The sequence below is a fragment of the Brienomyrus brachyistius genome, chromosome 6, assembly GCF_023856365.1.
Source record: "Brienomyrus brachyistius isolate T26 chromosome 6, BBRACH_0.4, whole genome shotgun sequence".
Classification (NCBI taxonomy): domain Eukaryota; kingdom Metazoa; phylum Chordata; class Actinopteri; order Osteoglossiformes; family Mormyridae; genus Brienomyrus; species Brienomyrus brachyistius.
The window spans coordinates 18,423,377-18,443,437 of NC_064538.1; the positions used below are offsets into that span (position 1 = coordinate 18,423,377).

The following is a 20,061-nucleotide window of genomic DNA, read 5'->3' on the forward strand; positions in this document are numbered from 1 at the left end:
CATCTTGCATTGTCCGTTTTCTTCTTGCTCCTATCAAAGACACCACGAGGGCGAAGCGAGAGTATGAGGTGGATGGGCGGGACTACCACTTTGTGACCTCCAGGGAGCAGATGGAGAAGGACATTCAAGAGCACAAGTTCATCGAAGCGGGCCAGTACAATGACAATCTGTATGGCACCAGCGTCCAGTCGGTGAAATACGTGGCGGAACGAGTGAGTGTTTCGCTTGAACTTAGACACCGTAAACCACATAGAGAACGAGACCGTGGGATCTCAATTTCAGAAACCAGCTGCTTACCGGTGGTTTGCAGGGCAGCCTGGAGCTTATCCTAGGATGATTAGAGCACACAGTGGGGTTACATCAGGGGCAGGAGGGCAGTCTTTCACAGGGCACATATACACGTAGGCTTCCTCACACACATGCATTATGGGTAATTTAGAGATACCATTTAGCGTGTCTGGACTGTGGATAGAGTGCTGTTTATAATTATGTTGATTAACATTAAGAACATTTGCTAAAATACGTTCATGTGTATTCAGTTCACCATGCACCATCAGTTAATAAATGACATTAAATGTGACAGGGTGACTCTCTTCTCCGGTTCTCTTTCCTCCAGGGGAAACACTGTATACTGGACGTGTCCGGCAATGCCATTAAACGATTACAAGTAGCACAACTCTACCCTATTGCCATCTTTATTAAGCCCAAATCCATCGAATCTCTGATGTAAGTAGCCCGTCTGTTTCATCAGAGAGTAACACATTGGTTGCTGTTGGATGTGGTCAATCCCCCATCGGGTGTTGCTGGTAGGCGATGGGTTTTTTTTCGTTTTTTTCCCCGATACATCTGTGGGCTGCCCTCTCTTTCCCCAGGGAGATGAATAAGAGGCTGACAGAGGAGCAGGCGAAGAAGACGTACGACCGAGCCATGAAGCTGGAGCAGGAGTTCGGCGAGTACTTCACAGGTAACAAATAACGCATTTCATTCCCATTAACATGCCTCTTACAGGCTTGTTTACCGCCACTGTTTGTGGTGTGGCTTTGATCCAACACCCTGGTAAAGAAAAATGTTATTTAAAATGTTATTTATCAAACTCTATATATTACCGGATATAGTTTGGACAACTGGATATGTCAACATATCAGACTTTTATTGAATTATAGATCTTTTTCCATTCGATGATGCATTTCATGTCGGATTGTTGAGATCTGCCTGTGTTTCTGTCTTCAAGGTCATCTGCAGGGCTGGTAGTGAAGTAGGGATTTCAGTATTTAGAAGCAAACGTAATTTCTGAAGTTATTAATACCATTGTCTCTCATTCCAGCCCTGGTTCAAGGAGACACCTTAGAGGACATTTATAACCACTGCAAGCTTGTGATAGAGGAACAATCTGGACCCTACATCTGGATCCCCTCTAAAGAGAAATTATAAAGCAGTACATGAGCCCAGTTTGGGATCCCGGACTATAAACATAGGAAATTTGTAACATATTATAAATTATTATGGCAATGGTTAATATTAATAGTTAAAATGATTACGTTTTTGTTATTGTTGCATTTGTTCATTTTTTTAAATTAAATTTTTCTTTTCATTTTCGATATGAATGCTCCTGAATGTACACCACTGAGTGTTAGAAACTTCCTTCAACCTCCAAAAAATGAGCTGTTTCTTTACATATTTATTGATTATGATTTCATTTAAATTTGAAAAGGCAAAGGAAATGAGACCTACATGGGAGCTTACCCATGTCACCATGCTTGGAATTCCCCGTGGCATGACGGGGCCGGGATGGCGTCTCGGATCTCCCACAGTGCCCAGCGCCCAGTAAACAGTGTCAGCTTCTTCTGCATACCGGCCAACTAGCACTCAGTGTCCTCAGTCCCACATCTCACATCAGTGGTTGAAATATGTTGTGACTTCGGCATCTATGCACACTTACCGCTCTTGGACATTGTTCATTTGATCCCTTTTGTGTTTTTTTTTTTTTTTTTTTTTTTTTTTTGATTATTTTATCAATCAGTTTCGATTGATACCTTTCTAGGATCATTTATAGTTTCAACTCGTTCATGTTTTTAGTGTATTCTATATTAAGATATATATAAACAGATGCTTTAATTAGAGAGAACAATAAGGGGATACAGCTCGGTTTGGGAAATTTGAGACACTATATTTTGCTATTTATATTGATAGAGGGTACAACAGCACAGACGATATTTATAATGAAGATGTTTAACTTTGTAAAAAACTAAATGGAAAAAAAAATGAAAAACCTGTTTTACTTCTGTAACATAGAGTGATATGGTAGCCGTAGTTTTTTGATGGGAACGTTGTGAAAACTCTGTGAAGATCCGTAATTGGCCGCCTTGGGGGACATGGCTCTTGGCGCACAGTGGTGACCAACACGTCTGCCCAGATTTAGTCACAGTGGAGTGTTTTCATTGCACTGCTGAAAACTTGCATGAACAAAGGGGTGCAACTCCCCCCCCCCCCCCAAATGAGCACAAAACTCAGTCCCTTGCAAGTTTGTCCAGATGAGGAATATAAGCATATAATGCTTGAATTCTCCATCAGTGTTTACAAAAAGCTGTAACAGCACTTGATATGTTATATTAAAATTGTACAGAAAGTTTGACTCATTGTTACAAAATTCTAATGAATTATAAAGAATTATAATGTATATAAAGTTTCTGAATGTGAGGCATTTGTGTGTTTTTTGTGCACAAATATGCATTATAGGCTAAAATGACTGATTAACTGGCGTTAATGATGAATGCAGGTTCTAGCTATATGATAGCTATAGCCTGTTCGTTCAAATAAAGTAATCAGGCAGAGCTGATGCAGATGCTCAAGTGCCAGTGTACACAGACTGTGTATTTTACTCTTTTCTTGGCTTTTACTCTGCATTCATGGAGTCTTTCCACGTGTTGGTCACCACTCTAACTTCGGAGAGGAATGAGGGCTTTCCAACGCAGTGGAGAACATTTTTGCAATTTTCTATTCCTGAACACTTGGCCTCTTTGTAAGCTGTTTACACCTGTTGTTTATGAAACCAACTGCAACTTGAAGCTTAGAGGTATGGCCTTCTGGGTAACCCTGAGGAAAGTCAAAGCCATCTTTCAAATGCAAAAGACAAGCAATAGAATGACTGCTTCGTCATCATCGTCATCTTCATTATTGTTATTATTATTATTATTGTTGTTATTATTACTGAGGAGTTAAGGACCATGCCATTTTATATTTAAGGGACAATTGCTCACTATTCTTTCCATCAATCCATTTCCTAGGTCAGGGTTGCTGTGAAGTCTGAAGTCTATCCCAAGTAACATAGGGCACAAGGCTGGGATAACCCTGGATACAACGCCAGTTCTCTCAAAATCCACTTATCGTGTAGCATATCATTCCTAAAACAAGCGATTAAAATTTAGTTTTGTGACTTCCATTCCCCCACAAATGTTTCAAAGTGTTTACACTGACTCTGCGTGCATGGCAAACAGGAATGATGATTAAATGTACCAGACAACCTTTGCTAATGTGGTAAAAGCCATTTGAAAATGTGACATGGTCTTTTTGTGTTTCACTTGGGATGTCCAGTACAGATGGTGATAATTCCTCGTGTGGTGGGTATGTGTTTTCTCGGGGTTGCCAGATTGTGCTTGATAAAGAATGAAGTGGATCCGACTGATTCGTCACATGGAAATGATGCCCTTAAGGTGTGAGATCCAGTGCAAATTATTCAATTAAAAGGATGAAAATCCATTGAAAAACTACTGGTCAAGGAACCACTTCGTACAATGCCATCTCAAAACATTGTACGCAATGCTATCTCAGCCTGCTGGTAAAGGAAATAGTCTGAACGATGCCATTTGAACTTACTGGTTAAGCAAAAGCATTCCTCCTCTTTACGTTTGTGTTTCAGCATGCGAGCTCTTGGTCTATCCTTTTATTATTGTCATGTGCTGTGTATTGCGGTTAAATAAGGGGAAAACAAAATTGCAAGAACAGAGGTTCGTAGTGTGACTAATAGGCACAGTACAATCACGCCAAAACTTATGAATTGGTTCTTAGCAGTGTATTATGTTGATGTGATTTACCTTTTGTAGCTAACATTACATTGAATGGGTTTTTGTTGCCTCTTTAGTTCTGGTTTATGAAATTGTTGTTGATGGTGTAAGATGTTGTACATACATCCCACAGCACATCGTTATCTTCATTTTAATCCTAAGCCATACCCCCCTTCTCTGAGTTTTTCTTTCAACTGATAAATTGCAGCCAATGAATTTGGTTCTCGTGTGTTTTCTTCCAGCTGTGGATGTTGTATGTCTAGGCCAGAAACAGGTTATCGTCCCCGGCAGACATCACCGTTGTCTTTTCATTCAGGTAGGACATCTTAGGTGCATTACTTTAACCACACCCCTCAGTTCCTTTCTAGTCACAGGTTTCATGCTAAGCACAGGAATGACAAAAGGTTTAGTCTTTCTTTTTATTGTAGATATATCCCCTATTGCCATTATTCTAAGGATTAAAACCACACAACACAACTGACTGATTAACACTGAAGTTTGGTCTTTAACTGTATTATTCTTTTGTTTGTTTTGGTTTTTGTTTTGCGTCTTTATTTTGTAAAAGAAAATAAGAAGAGAAATAATATGGAACATGTCCTTTGCATCATGTTACAGTATATACTCCTGATTGCTTTGAAGAATCACTTTAAATACATTGCTTTAGGTAAACATGAAGGAACTATACTCAGCATCCATGGAAAATGTACATTAAAGGTTTGGTGAGACTTTTAAAAGTATGTGGCTCTTCTCTTTCCCATCTTTCGTCTGTGCTCCAACCATTCGTCACAGGCGGGCCAGTCTGCATTTAATGCAGCGCTGTTCCAGTAGAGGGCGCTACCTGCTTTGAGGTTTTTGGTCCACTGTCTTTGAGAAACATCTCACATCTCTTTGCCATTCTATCATCTCCCGTTAAAAGTGGATTGTGGGGGGCACTACAATAAAGCACAGAAAAAAATCAACATTAGATATTTAAGTATTTATCAGGGTTTTTTTTTTTCAAAAAATTATACACTTTAAATTTCAGTAAAAGAACGTAGGAGTCCAATGCCACAAACGCAATTTCAGCTGTACACCAAATTATTTTTCGTTCTCAGCCCTATGCCCTGAGGTCCGTAGAGATTCAATCTGCCCACAATAGCGTTCCTTGATAGAGTGATTTTTTTTGACAAAGATTTGCACGTAACGTTTTGTGTTGTTCTTTGAGCTTTGGCTTCTTGAGTGCTGTAGAAAATTAGTGGTGTTCGTCCAGCAACATGGCTTGCCGTCAAGATAAGCAAGTAGATGTGAGGATATACTTATAGCGTACAAGCTGAATACTCGTATTTTCTCTTTTCACTTACAGCGTTGCCGTCAGAAGTCAGGTGAATTTTAAAAGGTGACAAATGCCTCATAATTTCCATCCTTCGTAAAAAACATTTCAGCTACATGAGGTTTGCACACATGGCCAGTAATTACTGTGTCGCATCAAAGGATCTTTTACGTCAGTTTTAGCATTAGAGATCAATAAGAACTTTTTGTCCTCGTAACTAGAAGGCTACGCATAGTAAATGATATGGGAGCACAATGAGTGTGACAGTCATTTGCGATCTTTGTTAGGTTTTCTCAGCAAGGGGGCGGAGCCAAAGCCACGTCCGAAATTACCCAGAGGTTTATTCTTCCAAAAAGAACTCCCAGTTGTATTTTCACCAGTCAAGTAAAATTCAATGCAAGCTTCATGTTTTTGCCTCTTAACCTTGCACCACTTTAATTTGCAACATTGATTCCAGTTAGTTGAACTTTGCATCCAATTATTTGTAACTCGAAAGCCTCCGTGCAGCCGGAATTGCGTATTGGACTGTGTAATTAATGACCAATGTAGTGAATTTACTGGGCGCAGCTCAGTCACTCTGCTTTAGGACATCTTCACCTGTATACCCAGAAACCAAGCAGGATCCAGCAATGCTCAGTCCAAAGAGGACTCATTTGCGAGAAAGTAGGTCAGATTAACTTGGTGTCTCTTTGAGTGCCAGAACGCTTTCTAAGGCTTCCATTTTACATAAAGCTTAAACTGGCCAAGACCTGCATCTATGGATTAATCAGCTGTAAATAATCTGGGTTCTTCAGATAGACTGCCTGATAACTATGTGTCATGTTCATGAGTGTGATGTACATACCTGGGAGTGACAGGTCGACCAATGGCAGCTGAGAGGAGCAGTCAGCCTGGCCAACGGTAATCTGCTCCACCTCTAGAAAAGCGATAGTCGACTGTGAGTGGGGGAGTAGCTTCAGGTATAGTTATGGAAATTGGCTGCTCAATGTAGGGCTTCTTGCATAAGAACTAAGTGTTGATGTTTTGAGGAAGACATGGCAAGAATATGATGGTCTTTCAAAAATAAGGCTTTGTTTGTGTTAAATTTATCAGTTTCTCATGTTTTTTTTTTTCTGCAAGTGGCACATGGAACAGCACCGCGGCCTCACACTTCCTGTGCTGCATGTGGTTTCCTCCCAGAGTCCAAAAACATTGAAGTGATTCAGACGGGGCCTCTAAAATACCCAAAGTGTGCGTGTTTCCTGAATGTTCAGTATTCTAGTATTTGTTTTAAAACCATACATGAAAAACCAGTTGGCCCAAGAGTTCATTGTTTTAACCTGTGTATGTAAGTGCAAAAATACATTTTCCTCATTGTTTGGCCAATCGAAGTCTTATAAAGAAGTAGCGATGGAAAAAAAGTCTAATTAAATGGAGTACGTTTCCTGTATCGAATCCCAGTGTGTTGTTTGCATGCTCAGTCAGATATACATTACACTGTGGGAACCAAATGTCCCCCACAATATGATAAAAACCTGTTATTCTGAAGTTTTTGAGGACCATTTTCTTGGTCCCCACAAGGGAAAATTTTTTTTTTTTAATCTGTGACTGCAATCGAAAAACTAAAAATGTCTTATATTTAGTTTGGTTACTTATGGTTAAGGTTAGGGCTGGGTAGGGGTCATGTTGGGATCAGAGTTTTCCCCATAGAAATGAATGGAGAGTCCCCACAAAGATATAATTACAAATCTGTGTGTGTGTGTGTGTGTGTGTGTGTGTGTGTGTGACTGCTATGTACTGTACTGGCATGTCCCCTTTGTACCCTGTGTTTCCTGGGATAGGACCCAGGTTGTCCATGACCGTGGATTGGATAAGCTGTTATGAAAGTTGAATGATAAATAGATGTTTTTCTCTGAAGTATTTGAACTGTATTGGTCAAACATAAAGGGATGGAAATTAATGGATATACCGGTGCACTAAATTTGCCACTAATTTATGATTAATTTATGATTATGACAATTCCTGACTGATTACACTCATATTGTATCTTCTAAATTTACTTTGTCTTCCATCGGCTCCCCATTATTTATCACAAATGCCAAGTCCTTTCTGCGATTAACCAACAGAAATCTACCAGTTTTGTATGATTTCCTTTGAAGGGACTCCAGTACACATGCACAGAACACAACTGCCACTCATTATGATTTTCCTCCTGTTTAAGTCTGCGGGGGGCTGATTCTCCATTGTTTTCATTTCCAGTCAATAGAAACAGCTTTAACAAAAACAATGAAACCCGCACTCCTCTGAGAGCCTTGCAAGCGACAGCTCTTAATTCAGCTTTCAGAAAGACGTTTATATTATGCATTGCAAGAAGGCTTTCCGAGTCTGGCCTTCAATTATTCCCAAAATGATGTTGCTATACAAAATAAAGCCATAATGACATAAAGTAGTATAATGAATTAATTCTAAAGTAAAGTGATAATGACACCAGGATAATACATCTGCATTGGGTCTTTGCCCAATCGTTTACAAATGATGTCATTCCCAAAAAGAGTATGCATTAAAAATGACGATTTTCCATCTAGTGCCCTTTATCAAACCCAGTCAAGCCAAGGGAATACTTTTCATCCTGAAGATGATTATGTTTGTGACTGGCTAAGTTAACTCTTAATGGGTGCTGAGTCAATGTTGAGGAGACAGAACCCTGCTTACTGCAAATGTTATTGGGTACGGATGACTTTAAGTGGCCTCTGGAACAGACCGATGAAATTCTGAGCAGACACCCCCCCCCGATTACGATGGGGTTACGTTTCAATACACCTATCGTTAGGCGAAAATATCATAAGGTAAAATGTATTTTAATGCAGTTAATCTAGCCTAGCAAACGTCATAGCCTAACCTAGCCTACGTTACACGTTTAGAACACTTACATTACCCTACAGTTGGGCAAAATCATTAACACAAAACCCATTTTATAATAAAGTGCTGAATATCTCAGGTAATTTATTGAATAATGTACTTAAAGTGAAAAACAGAAAGGAATTGGAATACCCATCGTAAAATCGAAATATCGTAACACTGACCATCGTAAGTTGGGCGGCATGGTGGTGCAGTGGTTAGCACTGTTGCCTCACACCTCTGGGACCCGGGTTCGAGTCTCCGCCTGGGTCACATGTGTGTGGTGTTTGCATGTTCTCCCCATGTCGTCATGGGGTTTCCTCCGGGTACTCCGGTTTCCCCCCACAGTCCAAAAACATGCTGAGGCTAATTGGAGTTGCTAAATTGCCCATAGGTTTGCATGTGTGAGTGAATGGTGTGTGAACCCATCCTGGGTTGTTCCCTGCCTCGTGCCCATTGCTTCCGGGATAGGCTCCAGACCCCCCACGACCCAGTAGGATAAGCGGTTTGGAAAATGGATGGATGGATGGATGGACCATCGTAACCCGGAGATCGTCTGTCCACACTTGGTGCATGGTTGCTCAGAAAGGCTATTAGCATGTGTCCGTGCTAGCATTCAATCCATCAAACACAGACTTGAGACTCAGCAAGGAAAAGCAGTAGCATTGCTAGGCCTTAGGAATGCTCACGAGGAGAAACAGGGCTCAATCGAGCAGAATACAAAATACAGACGCTCCTCTACTTACGAACTTTCAACTTATGCACTTTCAGACGTACGAACGAAGAGGACTTTAAGTCCAAATTCTGTTCATTTGGCTCCCGTTTCCTGTCCGCAACATAATTTTTTTTCTGCGCGCCAATTCTGCCCAGTACGACTTCTGGCCGCTACTCCCGCCACGCAGCAGCCTAGCGTGCGTACTCCCAGCATCCTATTTCTTTGTACTTGCGTATACCCTTAAAATGATGTTGAATAACGACTTACGAACATTTCAAGTTACGAATGGCCGTTCGGAACGTATCTCATTTGTAAGTAGAGGAGCGTCTGTATACGTTAATTTTTGTGTGATGAAGGCTGCTTGGTCACTGCCTGGTCACAGAATCTGGTACCAAACTTTACTACCTTGTGTGTTTTTAGTTGCCTTCTAGACAGTGTATGAGTACAATTTTTATGACAAATACTTGCAGTCTTTCAGCGCCCACATGAGCTACTGTTACATTAGTGCTTACATCCTTCCCACAGCCACCTTTGTCCTCCCTTCTCCAGGCTGGAATGTCACTCCCCTCCCAATTTGCTGTGCTCTGCTGCTCTGTGTGATGATGCCACCATGCTTCATTTCCTCTCACAGGAAGGGCAAAGCAGCTGAGAACTTTACCAGCTCACAAGCCACTTTTCGACAGTAAGAGCTCAATGAAAAATGCTGTACTCTGTGCTCTCAAAAAAACCCCAATGCAATCACCCAGCACTAATACCGTCAGCGGATCTGTCAGACATATCATCTGCATTTTGTGAGCACTTCTCAACTCCCGAATGCAGGTTTTCTCTTCCACTAGAACACGGAATGCAATCCTACGAGCAAATAAACAATTAGCTACTACACTTCCTTGTTGTCATAGTAACCTTTCTCAATATATTTAAAAAGCCTTTAGAAGCACCAAAGTGTTCCATCAGACTAATTAGCAAATAAATAGCTTTGCAATTTAAACTTTGTCTGGGCTGACATTGCTTTAGGGAAAATTAAGATTTTTAAATTTTTGAATGTTACCAGAATACTGTTTTAAATCATAATGCAAAATAATTTATTCCAAACATCTTTTTTGAAGGATTTTGCTGTTGTACACATTATATACAAATAAAATATTTTCAAAAACCAGATATCTGTTTTTTTCTCTTTAGATATTATGTTAGATTTTCTGTATTTCTATGCAGTTTGATTATGGGCAATGGGCCCTAAATGAAAGAATGAATAATATTCATTAGTATAGGCAGTTCAGGATTGCATTATTTGCTTTTTGATTTTTGATAAGGTGCTACTGGTGTCGTTGGGCTATGGCCTGCAGTGTGCACTGGGGCAGTTTGCAGCTGAGTGTGAGGTGGCTGGGATGAGCCTCTCGAAGTCTGAAGCCATGATTCTCGACAAGAAAAGGGTAGATTGCCCACTACTGGTGTGGGGTGAGATGCTGCCTCAAGTGGAGGAGTTTAAATATTTCAGGGTCCTATCCACGAGTGCGGGAAGAAAAGGAGAGGGAGGTCGACAGGTGGATTGGTGCAGCATCGTCAATATAGTTCTGTCGCGCTGAAGAGAGAGCTGAGCCGGAAGGCAAAGCTTTCGATTTGCCAGTCAATCTACGTCCCTACCCTCACCTATGGTCATGAGCTTTTGCTAGTGAGTGAAAGAAGGAGATCACAGATACAAGCAGCAGAAATTAATTTCCTCTGTAGGGTGTCTGGGCTCAGCCTTACAGGTAGGGTGAGGAGCTCAGATGTTCAGAAGGAACCAAAGTGTAAAGTAATTGCTCCTCTGCATCGAAAAGAGTCAGTTGAGGTGGTTTGGGCATCTATCTAGGATGCCTCCTGGACGGCTCCCTGGGGTGGTTTTTTGGACATGACCAACTGGTAGGATGCCCCGGGGTAGACCCAAGACATGCTGGAGAGATTATACCTCCCTGGAGGACCTGGAGGAGGTGGCTGCTGAGAAGGAGGTCTGGGCATCCCTGCTTAGACTGCTGCCCCCACAGTCTCACCCCAGATAAGCAGCAGATATGGATGGATGGATGGATGGATGGCTAGTTCAGACAAATTTGATCTGCAATCCACATAAAATAATTAAAATATTTTTTTAAATATTGCAGTTCATGTTGATTTTGCAGAGACTTTGGAGTTCTTAAGTGAACAACTAAAAACTTCGGAATATATTATTTATGGTTACTGCTTCATAAAAACTGCTCCTTTTAATATGAGACTGCTGAAGAAAACAAATAAGTTGGTCTTATTGGTATGAACGGCAGTGTAAGAAATTCTTTCTTATTGTAGTGCCCCCAAGATGGCACTGAATAGCGGGGGTCATTTGCATATCCCAGCATGCTTGCAAGGCATGTAAATAACCCCCTGTTATTGTAAGTACTTGTGTGTCCCCGATTGTCACGCTTGCCTTTGCCATGTCATATGTAAACCCTGCCCGATCCTCGTGTGTATAAGTTACCCACCGTGTATATACCTTACTATCCGGCATCAGACCCCTCTGCATTTCTGAGTAACGTGGTTGACAATTGGTGATTGTTGTTTGCCTGTGGTTCTTTTAAGAACTGATACTAAGGAGCACGTTGTCTTTCAAATAAGTGTTGTCTCTTTCATTCCTGCCACTGTGATGCCCGGGTAGCCGGTTATCACGCTATTTTCCAAGTAACAGTGACATCTTAGTTGCCGTACTGGGACAGTTATTCAGTCATTGTCTTACTACATCATTGCCACTGACAAACACAAATGCCAACACAAAGTGAGAATTGGTTACTAGTGATAGGACGCTGTAAAGTGCTTTGAGACAATGTAATGTTCTGAAAACGCGCTACACAAAAATAAATTTGTTGTTGTTTGATTGCCAAGGTAATTAACCTATGTTTCTGTTTTTTACTAAGTGGCAGTAGAGTTGCAGATGTATTACCATCTGAGTACACTTGTTCTTTAATGTCCCAGTAAAACTCATTTTTATTACCTATTTATTATTACTTCATACCACCGGTTGTCACCCAGCAGAATCGTTTGCTTGCTGTTCATATCTGTATCAATATCAGTGATCTCAATTTGCATGTTCTTTTGTCAGCTGTGTATCTGTCTGGTTACTCCATCCAACCCTGTACAAAACCATTATGTTTAAGTGCATTGATGTCTAAATGACTCTGAGTGTGTGAGAGATCGCTGATGAAATGACATTCTATCTAGTGTGCCTTGTGCTTCCTGGGATCGGTTCCAGGCTTTACTTCACCATGTAGTGGAATCGGGATTCAAAGTGGGTCCCTCTTTTAACAGGGAGTGTATGTTGCCATCCAGTGGCAGTTTGGGAAAAATGCTAAATCCTCACTGAATGTATGGTATCTGAGATGTTGTTACAGTTTTGAAAGTTGTACATTATCTATTAACATCTTTTCAGTTTAAGCCAGTTGCAACAAATTATTATTTAGGAAATGTGTTTATCCAAAGCCACATATAGTTTCGAGAAAACAGAGTCTGATGATCCCTGGAGGAATAACCATGATCCACTTTCCAGTGGTTTCACTTAAAACTTAAATCTATTAACCTGTTCAAATTCTCTTGGGTCAACACATCTTTAGTCGGTCTTGGCTTTGGGTTTATCTTCCCAGTGTCGGCATGCTGGTTTCCTGCTCTGGGTTCTTTGCATCAGTTTCTGCAGTAGCCGTAAGCGAGCTAAACCAGGAGCAATGGCGGAGTCACTGTATGGGATGTGTAATTTGAACCTAGGACCTTACAATCACAGGTAAAGTTGGTGCCCGTCTGGCCCTGTTCCATGTGTCTTTTCCCTGTTTGGCCAGCAGTTCCTGCTTTAGAATTCAGAATATGCTGGTCATCGTCGGCACACCACTGCACACAGTGCACAGTGCAACAACGAAATGTGTCCTTCTGCATTTACTTCATATGTGACATTGTGACCTAGCAGGGGCAGCTAATTCAGTCTTCTGATTTCAGTTGATTACTCGCCTATCAGCGTGATGGAAATCACAAGATCGTATCATGGTGAAAACATCCAGTGGCAGATTTGTCAAACGCTTGCTGTGAGAGCTGACTCACCTCTGCCATGTCAGCAAGTTCAGTTGCAAATGAAACTAAAATACCATAACGCACCAATGGGCATGTGAGTGTGCTTTATAAAAAGCTTTTTTTGTACGTGCCTCCTTCCTGCTTCAGCACTTAAAACTCATGTTAATGACAGCAGATGATCAGAAAGCTGTAATTCATGTATAAATGTTCCAGTTTAATGATACAGTGATTGTAGATGTGCTTGGCTACCGGTTTATCTGACATGGTTATATTACAACTTTGTGCACATGTCAGTAGTAGGATCAAAACATATGAGAAACATTAATGTCACAACATTGTTCCTTCTACATGAAACTGGAAGGGCTTTTGATGATGCTAGCTTTCATACCACTGGTGGAACTATAGGCAGTGCAGCCAGTGCAGCCACACTGGGGCCCACAGAAACAGGAGACCCCATGGGGGTTTGATAGACCCCTTTTTTTGGGAGGAACAGGAGACTATTGATGTATTAGTTAAAATTCCCGAAGCATGTTACATTGCGTTATGAACCTCTGGACAGCAAACAATATTTATAAATATTTATACATAATATTGTTTATTTATATGTTTAAATATATATATACACCCTTTACCTGGCTGGCAAATCTCTTACTCAGAATGTTCATTTATTAATTTTGCTTTTTTTATGACAAGACTATAAAAGTTCATACAGTATACATTAAGGAAATTTCACAAAAAACATCTATACATTTGTAACATTTGATGGTTGAGGGTCAGACGCGTTTATTTGCCTGAATGGACATGTGTCCAGAAATGAGAAGCCAACACCCCCCCTCCCCCCAAAAAAAAAAAAAATGTTTGCACTGGAATCCATTATAAGAAGCTTATGCCACTGGTTCTCCACGAATAATGACAGTAACAGAAGTGTGGCACAAAGAAATATCCCCTTCTGTTGTTTCTACTTCTACTGATTTATATAATGGCTTGGTGAATTCTGTCTCGAATACAATAAAAGGAAGACTGCAAAGTCTTAACTTGTGATCAGTTCAGACATCACCACCCTACAAGCATTGTCCCTGAGTTGTCTCATTGATCCATCACTGAAATATCAAGATCTACGGCTCCAGGAATGTCTGGGGGGTTCAGTGTCATTGGCTGAGGATTGCCGATGTAGGAATAGATACCCTCATTTTGCTGCTCCTGGCTTGGACTGGAGAGTGAGGGTTGCTGGCTTCCTTGTAGCATGTAGACACAAGACGAATGAGTTTCTTCCTGAGGAGACAGATCCCAAAAGTGATTGAACTCCCATACACTCAAGGCAGAAATTCTACAATGTCAATACGGCATATTTAAATATTTAAAATACAAGACCTCCATTTAGCCAGAAAACAAGAACTACTTTATCTTGAATACAGGCAGTCTCTCGGTCAATTGAACGTCTGACTCACAGAGAGCTTGTGCTTACGAATGGATTGACATGAAGCTTATTATACTAAAAATTTGGGTGAAGTACTATGGTTCATAACGATGAATTGACGCAAGTATATTATGCTCAAGAAAACATGCATGGCTGCAGAAGTTCGTTGGCTCAAAGTACTGCACAATATTAAATGTATTTATTTTTTTCATTACTATTATTATAACGGAAGTCATTCATAATCTGGCGACTGTCTGTGATAACATATTGGCCTACATACATATTTCAGCAGACTAAAAAGATGGTGTGGGTTAGGGCAATGCTGAAAATACCTCCAGCGTGTATAGAGTACAGGGTCAGAGGGGTTTTAGGTGTCATGTACCTCACCCACGTTAATAAAACCACATGAGTTTTGGTGTGAATGTGGGCGTGTGCCTCCTTCCTTCTTCTGAAGAACTGCTCTTAAAACCATGATAACAAAAGATTCTCCATGTGAACATCCTTATTACCTTTGGAAGCCTAATTAATTTTTTTGCAGGTGCAGTGATGAGAAACACTGTCAATGAATCCCATGTCTATAAAAATCTATGAACACATTCACAGCGCATTATAATGCGTTCATAAAGCAGTATAAAGAAATAAAATACCTATAAATACTTATCTAAGACATAACACATTATAGCCATGTTTATTATGCATTATGAATGCTTATCTACAATGCACTATAGATGCCTTCATAATGCAGTACAAAGCATCCTTAATTCTTATACCGACCATTATAATGCATTATAGTGACAGTTTCACTGGAGGTTATGAAGTACTATATTCAACACCATAATGTCTTATGATTGTCAATAGAAGATGCTGAAATGCTTTACTACTTCTTATACCAGTCATTATAATGCATTATGAAGGTATCTATAATGCACTACACATTACAGCTTTAATGTTTATGATGTCCACCCATAATATTTAAAAGGCATGACATTTTCTGAATACTTTATTTTATATTATGAATATTGAAACTAATGATTTTATATGAAAACGTTCCATCCGTCCACCTATACGGTATGGGGTCAGGGGAATAACAGGCATGTGGCAGGGGTATTGCCCCAGATGAGACACCAGTCCATTGAAGAGTGCATACACCACCTGCAGTCTGCAGATGGCAAGTCACCTAACTGATTGCACTCTAAACAGGTCAGTAGCACTGCCCACTAAAACACTGTGCCACCCACAGGAGTGTCCAAATTCACACATTGCAGACAACACAACGCAAGTCCTCATTCACTGCCAGTGGAATTCACCTTGGGCTCTCCAATCGTTTCATAGACGTGATGATCTGCGGGTAAGAGATACGTCCTTTTTATTTAAAAACATTTAACATCAGAAATCAATCTGACTGACTGTCCTGAGTCAATATCACGTTTATAAAACAATAACTAAAATATATCATACTCAATTGATACAGACCAGAAGTGTTGTCTGGGACCATGTAAGCACACTCTCTCACACTCGTCCGCTGGGTCTTTTGTGATTGTCCTGTTGCTGTCTTATTACCTAGAGAAAGGTTCCAGCACCATTTCTGATTACTGAGTTTCTATTCTGTTTGCAAAGCTGAAGTACTTTTGCTGTTCTTGACTAGTGCTAGTGAGAAACTGACATGTTCTCAGAGGGAGCAGCTTCTTACCTTCAGTCATCTGATCGTTCTTGCGATGGCCTGTGGAATTTTGGAAAAAATTAGAGGTCCATTTAAACTCGGGACTTAGGTGATGAAATGCAGCAGGAAAAACAGATTTCAGAGATGGGGTCCATGCCTTTGAGGCACTGCTGTCCATATACCAACGAATCTGAGAATTGGTACTCTGACAGATGCTCTTACCCAGATAGTATTTCCTCAGGCACCTGATGGCAAAAGCAATTAGGGAAATGATAGCTATAAAGGCAATTAATGCTATGCCTATAGCTTTGAGGACTGCAGTGAATGTAGTACTTTCTCCGCACAAAGGCGTGTTCTCACCTAAAACAGAGCAAAATGTTACATGATGATTTGGGCGTCACAACATTGACCCTGAAGAACCAAAACTCGTACCATAAACTTTTCAGGACCAGATTACAATGCAGCGTTTGGATATGGTTATTGCATTATCCAATGTACACAGTTGTTAATTTATGTTATTATATGCTACTACCTCTGCTTGATGACTGTACTTCTATGTTTCTTATTTTACTACCACATTGATTACATGTCAATAATTTTGATAGATGTATATGACAAGAACTAGCTGAGATTCACCCCTTCCAGTTCTCACCAGTAAGGTGGATGTGAGCCTCTTTCTCACTCCGGCCATCAGTCACCAAGCAGCTGTAGGTCCGGCAGTCTTCCACAGTCATATTACTCAAGAGCAAAGTCTGGTTTCCCTCGCTCAAAGTGTATCTGTCATTTAGAGAGAGAGGCTGCCCATTCTGCAGCCACTTCCTGAGTATTTCGCCCGGCGGTGTGTCGTATTTGCAGGTTAGTGTCCGGTGAGAATCATTTCCATCGATGTGGATCTCAGGAGGGGCTGCATAGATGAGAACATAGCTCAAGACTGAGAGCACTGTAGTGGTGATGTATTGACATAACGCACAAACCGATCGTATGTGGAACAACAGCTAAATAATGTTGCATGTGTTATATGTATGTATTCTATTTTTATTATGTGTAAAGTTAGAACTGTCTAGTGACATTTATTTAATACACCATAGTCCTCTTCAAATTATCCAAAACCGGGATGCATCTGTTAAAAATATTGGCACAAATATATTATGACAGAAAACAGGTGCTGTACTTACTCTTGACCCATAATGTAATATTTTGGTCAACAATTGTACTATTTTTATATTCCAGGCTTGCCCGATAAACACCTTCATCTTTTTTCTGTACGTCATAGAAGATCAGGCTTTGATTATCGAAATGATACTTGATATGACCTTGAAATGACGGAAAATACTCTGTAGCATTATGGACTTCATGAACAAGAATTTTATGTGATGTTTGCCCTTCATATTTCCTCCATATCACACGATCAATAAAATCAGTTTCACGTATATCACAAAATTGTGATGACAGCACAGCTATTTCATGCAGTCCAGCTGAAACGTCACTTCCATGCACTGCAGTGTTTTGGGCTATAAGACAAGGGTAGGACAAAAACGGGTGAATGGATGCTTTCATACGGGCTGTTAAAATATACAAACATGAAAGAACACAGCATTCGACAAATTAAAACCAGCAGAAAGAACTGACGTAAACCTTCTGTAGCATAGCGAATTGGACAATAATGATTATTTTAAAGATACTGCTTTAAAACAAGTTTTTTCATATTACTTTGATTAATATCACTAATCATCAACACCAATAGCCTTAATAACAAACAAAATATTCAATATGCAAGAATCCATATTATCATCAGCTCTTTCTTCTGTCGTACTTAACTCTGGAACCTCAGTGCACTTTATCTCTCTTGTGAATCGAAGCTTCATTGCACTTCATAACAGTATTACTGTATCTTCATCTTGCAGTTGAACATTGTTTCTCAGCTTAAAAAACCCAAGTTAGAACCTCGCCAAAAGCATAAAAATGTAAACACACATGTACAGACTTGTAGTTAATCAACAGCTCATCCATAGCTCGAGTTACGTAGATCATTACAGTTGCTATTAAAAAAGCAACCCTATCTTAGCTTAGCTAGCACGCTACCCCTGCTGCCAGTGTAAATAAGCTGGACATAATAATAAATTAAAGTTATGATGTTGACTGACCTGTTTTGACGGTGCATAGAAGCAAGATGAGATATAGCAGCACCGTGGCAGGTATCCACAGCGTTTCAGGTGTCAGCATACATTTCAGCTTCATAATAACCTCGCCTGGCACCACTGTATTCTTCAGAGAAACCCTTCTACAGCTGCTGTACAACATGAAACTCCTGTAGATATGCGTGCTCTTCTCATCTCTGAGTGCTGCTTCATTCAAGGACTAAAGCACGGTTAAAAATGAAACCTGTCCTAGCTACACTGAAAGCCCTGGGCCAATGTGCTGATCTTCTTCCTACGGCACTTCTCCAAATCTGGTTAGGTTTGTAGATGGTGATGCAGAGCAGAGTCAGCATGTTCTTCTCTGGCTCTTTCTCTGACGGAAAGTCATAGGTGGCCTACGTGTCCTTTAAAATTCTGCAGGTAGGGCTATGTTTACAGCCTGTCAATCAGATTATTATAATAGTCAACATCAGATTATTATTTACACTGTATATATACACAGACATTAAAAAACAGTGATTATACCGCCAAAAGCTAACACAATCAGAAAGCAAAAGTAAAAAAATTTGAGAAGAAGCCAATTAATCCCCAGCATTTATCAGATGTGATTGTCATTATTCCAGATTAAAATTGGTAACTCCTGTAAGCCTCTGTTTACAAGTGGTGCATTTCAAAGTAGAGACTCAATAATGGGCAACACAGAATCTAGAGAATACTTTGTGGAAACAGCTGCATATATCTCCAGTCAAGATACGTATCACAAAGAGCTGGAAGTCACATCACACTACCAAAAGCATGCAAAAATCAGCTCCTAATCTAGTCAAAAACCCACACTGAGGCTTGCTTGTTTTATGCAAAACAGCACTCTGTGAATTCTGAATCTACAATGAAAAAAATACTTTGCAGTCTGATGAAACCTCAAGAATATTATCACCAAAATGTAGAGAGTTACTTGAAGAAAGCCTGCTGCTCTCTAGTGGAAAGCTGACATTGGAAGAAGCACTTTACATTACAGCAGGTCAGTGACCCAAAGTACGTGGCTGAATGGCTAAAGAACCGCAAGGTAAACTTCCTAATGTGGTGCGGTTAGTGCCCTTACCATTCATTAAACACAAACATGCAAATATATTTTGATGGAAATATCAGTATATCTATTTTGAATATGTAGAGCTAATACAAACAACAACAGCTAACCACATGAAAATGTTATTTAGGAAAATTCTGAATAGATATCGGACTCAAAACTATTCATATCCTGTAAATACATTGACATGTTTCCTGTAAAATCTTGATGGAACTTTCCATGACAAAGTGGTGCCATGGTTCATCGTGGTCTTTGCAAACATGAATAGCTCATTCAGTAATTCAGTGTGTTGTTTAAATTGTTTGGTTTTCTTTTTGGTGTGGTCCTAGATGTTTTATCATCTATGCTTGTTTTTGTAAGAGATCTTGAGATGTTTTTGTATTTGTAATTAATTTTAGATGTAGCTATTCAGGTTAAAATAGTAGTATCACTCATACTGAAAAAAAAATCTGTACCTTGGCAGTGTAATTATAAAACTTAGTTTCAAGAAATGAAAGTGGAAAAATGAAGACCACTGATATACCGTAACTGAAGGGGAAAAAAATATCTGACCACACTAAAATCCTGCCGCTACATGCTGATATTTGTGATCCTACAAAGAGGACAAAGACTTTTACAAACCAAAAGCCAAGTGCATCAATCTTTAAAGAATAAGAGTGGTCAAACATCAGATGTGTTGGTGGTCTATGGCCCAGTGCAGCCAGGTGCCACCTGGAGAGAACCTTCAGGCATACAAAGAGGAAT

General features: G+C 40.1%; 2 protein-coding genes across 18 annotated transcripts in view; one reads left to right on the forward strand and one right to left on the reverse strand.

Moving 5' to 3' along the window:
- Nucleotides 1-4,795, forward strand: part of dlg2 (discs, large homolog 2 (Drosophila)) — a 214,765-nt gene extending 209,970 nt beyond the window's left edge. For all 15 annotated transcript variants that reach the window (XM_049017487.1, XM_049017488.1, XM_049017492.1 and 12 more), the window contains 4 exons: nucleotides 40-212; nucleotides 617-726; nucleotides 873-964; nucleotides 1,325-4,795. In XM_049017487.1, the coding sequence (XP_048873444.1) occupies nucleotides 40-212; nucleotides 617-726; nucleotides 873-964; nucleotides 1,325-1,431 (482 nt within the window). In that variant the 3' untranslated portion in view covers nucleotides 1,432-4,795. The remainder of the gene's footprint in view (nucleotides 1-39; nucleotides 213-616; nucleotides 727-872; nucleotides 965-1,324) is intronic.
- An 8,801-nt stretch (nucleotides 4,796-13,596) lies between these two features.
- On the reverse strand, nucleotides 13,597-19,037 carry LOC125744427 (uncharacterized). 3 transcript variants are annotated; one of them, XM_049016214.1, is made up of 8 exons: nucleotides 18,240-18,996; nucleotides 17,271-17,606; nucleotides 16,748-16,999; nucleotides 16,318-16,455; nucleotides 16,126-16,155; nucleotides 15,909-15,995; nucleotides 15,743-15,777; nucleotides 13,597-14,290 (listed from the first exon to the last, which is right to left on the reverse strand). In XM_049016214.1, the coding sequence occupies exons 1-8, from the start codon at nucleotides 18,394-18,396 to the stop codon at nucleotides 14,105-14,107; spliced, it is 1,221 nt and encodes a 406-aa protein (XP_048872171.1). In that variant the 5' UTR covers nucleotides 18,397-18,996; the 3' UTR covers nucleotides 13,597-14,104. The 3 variants fall into 3 exon arrangements, with proteins under 3 accessions (XP_048872171.1, XP_048872170.1, XP_048872172.1); XM_049016213.1 differs by having other exon boundaries at nucleotides 16,126-16,455; nucleotides 18,240-19,016; XM_049016215.1 differs by lacking the exon at nucleotides 17,271-17,606 and having other exon boundaries at nucleotides 16,126-16,455; nucleotides 18,240-19,037.
- Nucleotides 19,038-20,061: the final 1,024 nt, after the last annotated feature.

Excerpts from the sequence above, each read along its gene's own strand:
- LOC125744427 (XM_049016213.1), bottom strand. The coding sequence starts at position 18,396 with ATGTTGTACAGCAGCTGTAGAAGGGTTTCTCTGAAGAATACAGTGGTG. Across the intron at positions 17,000-17,270 it reads TATTACATTATGGGTCAAGA|CCCCTCCTGAGATCCACATC; the intron begins GTAAGTACAGCA and ends TCATCTATGCAG. Across the intron at positions 15,778-15,908 it reads GGTCCCAGACAACACTTCTG|ATCATCACGTCTATGAAACG; the intron begins GTCTGTATCAAT and ends TCTTACCCGCAG.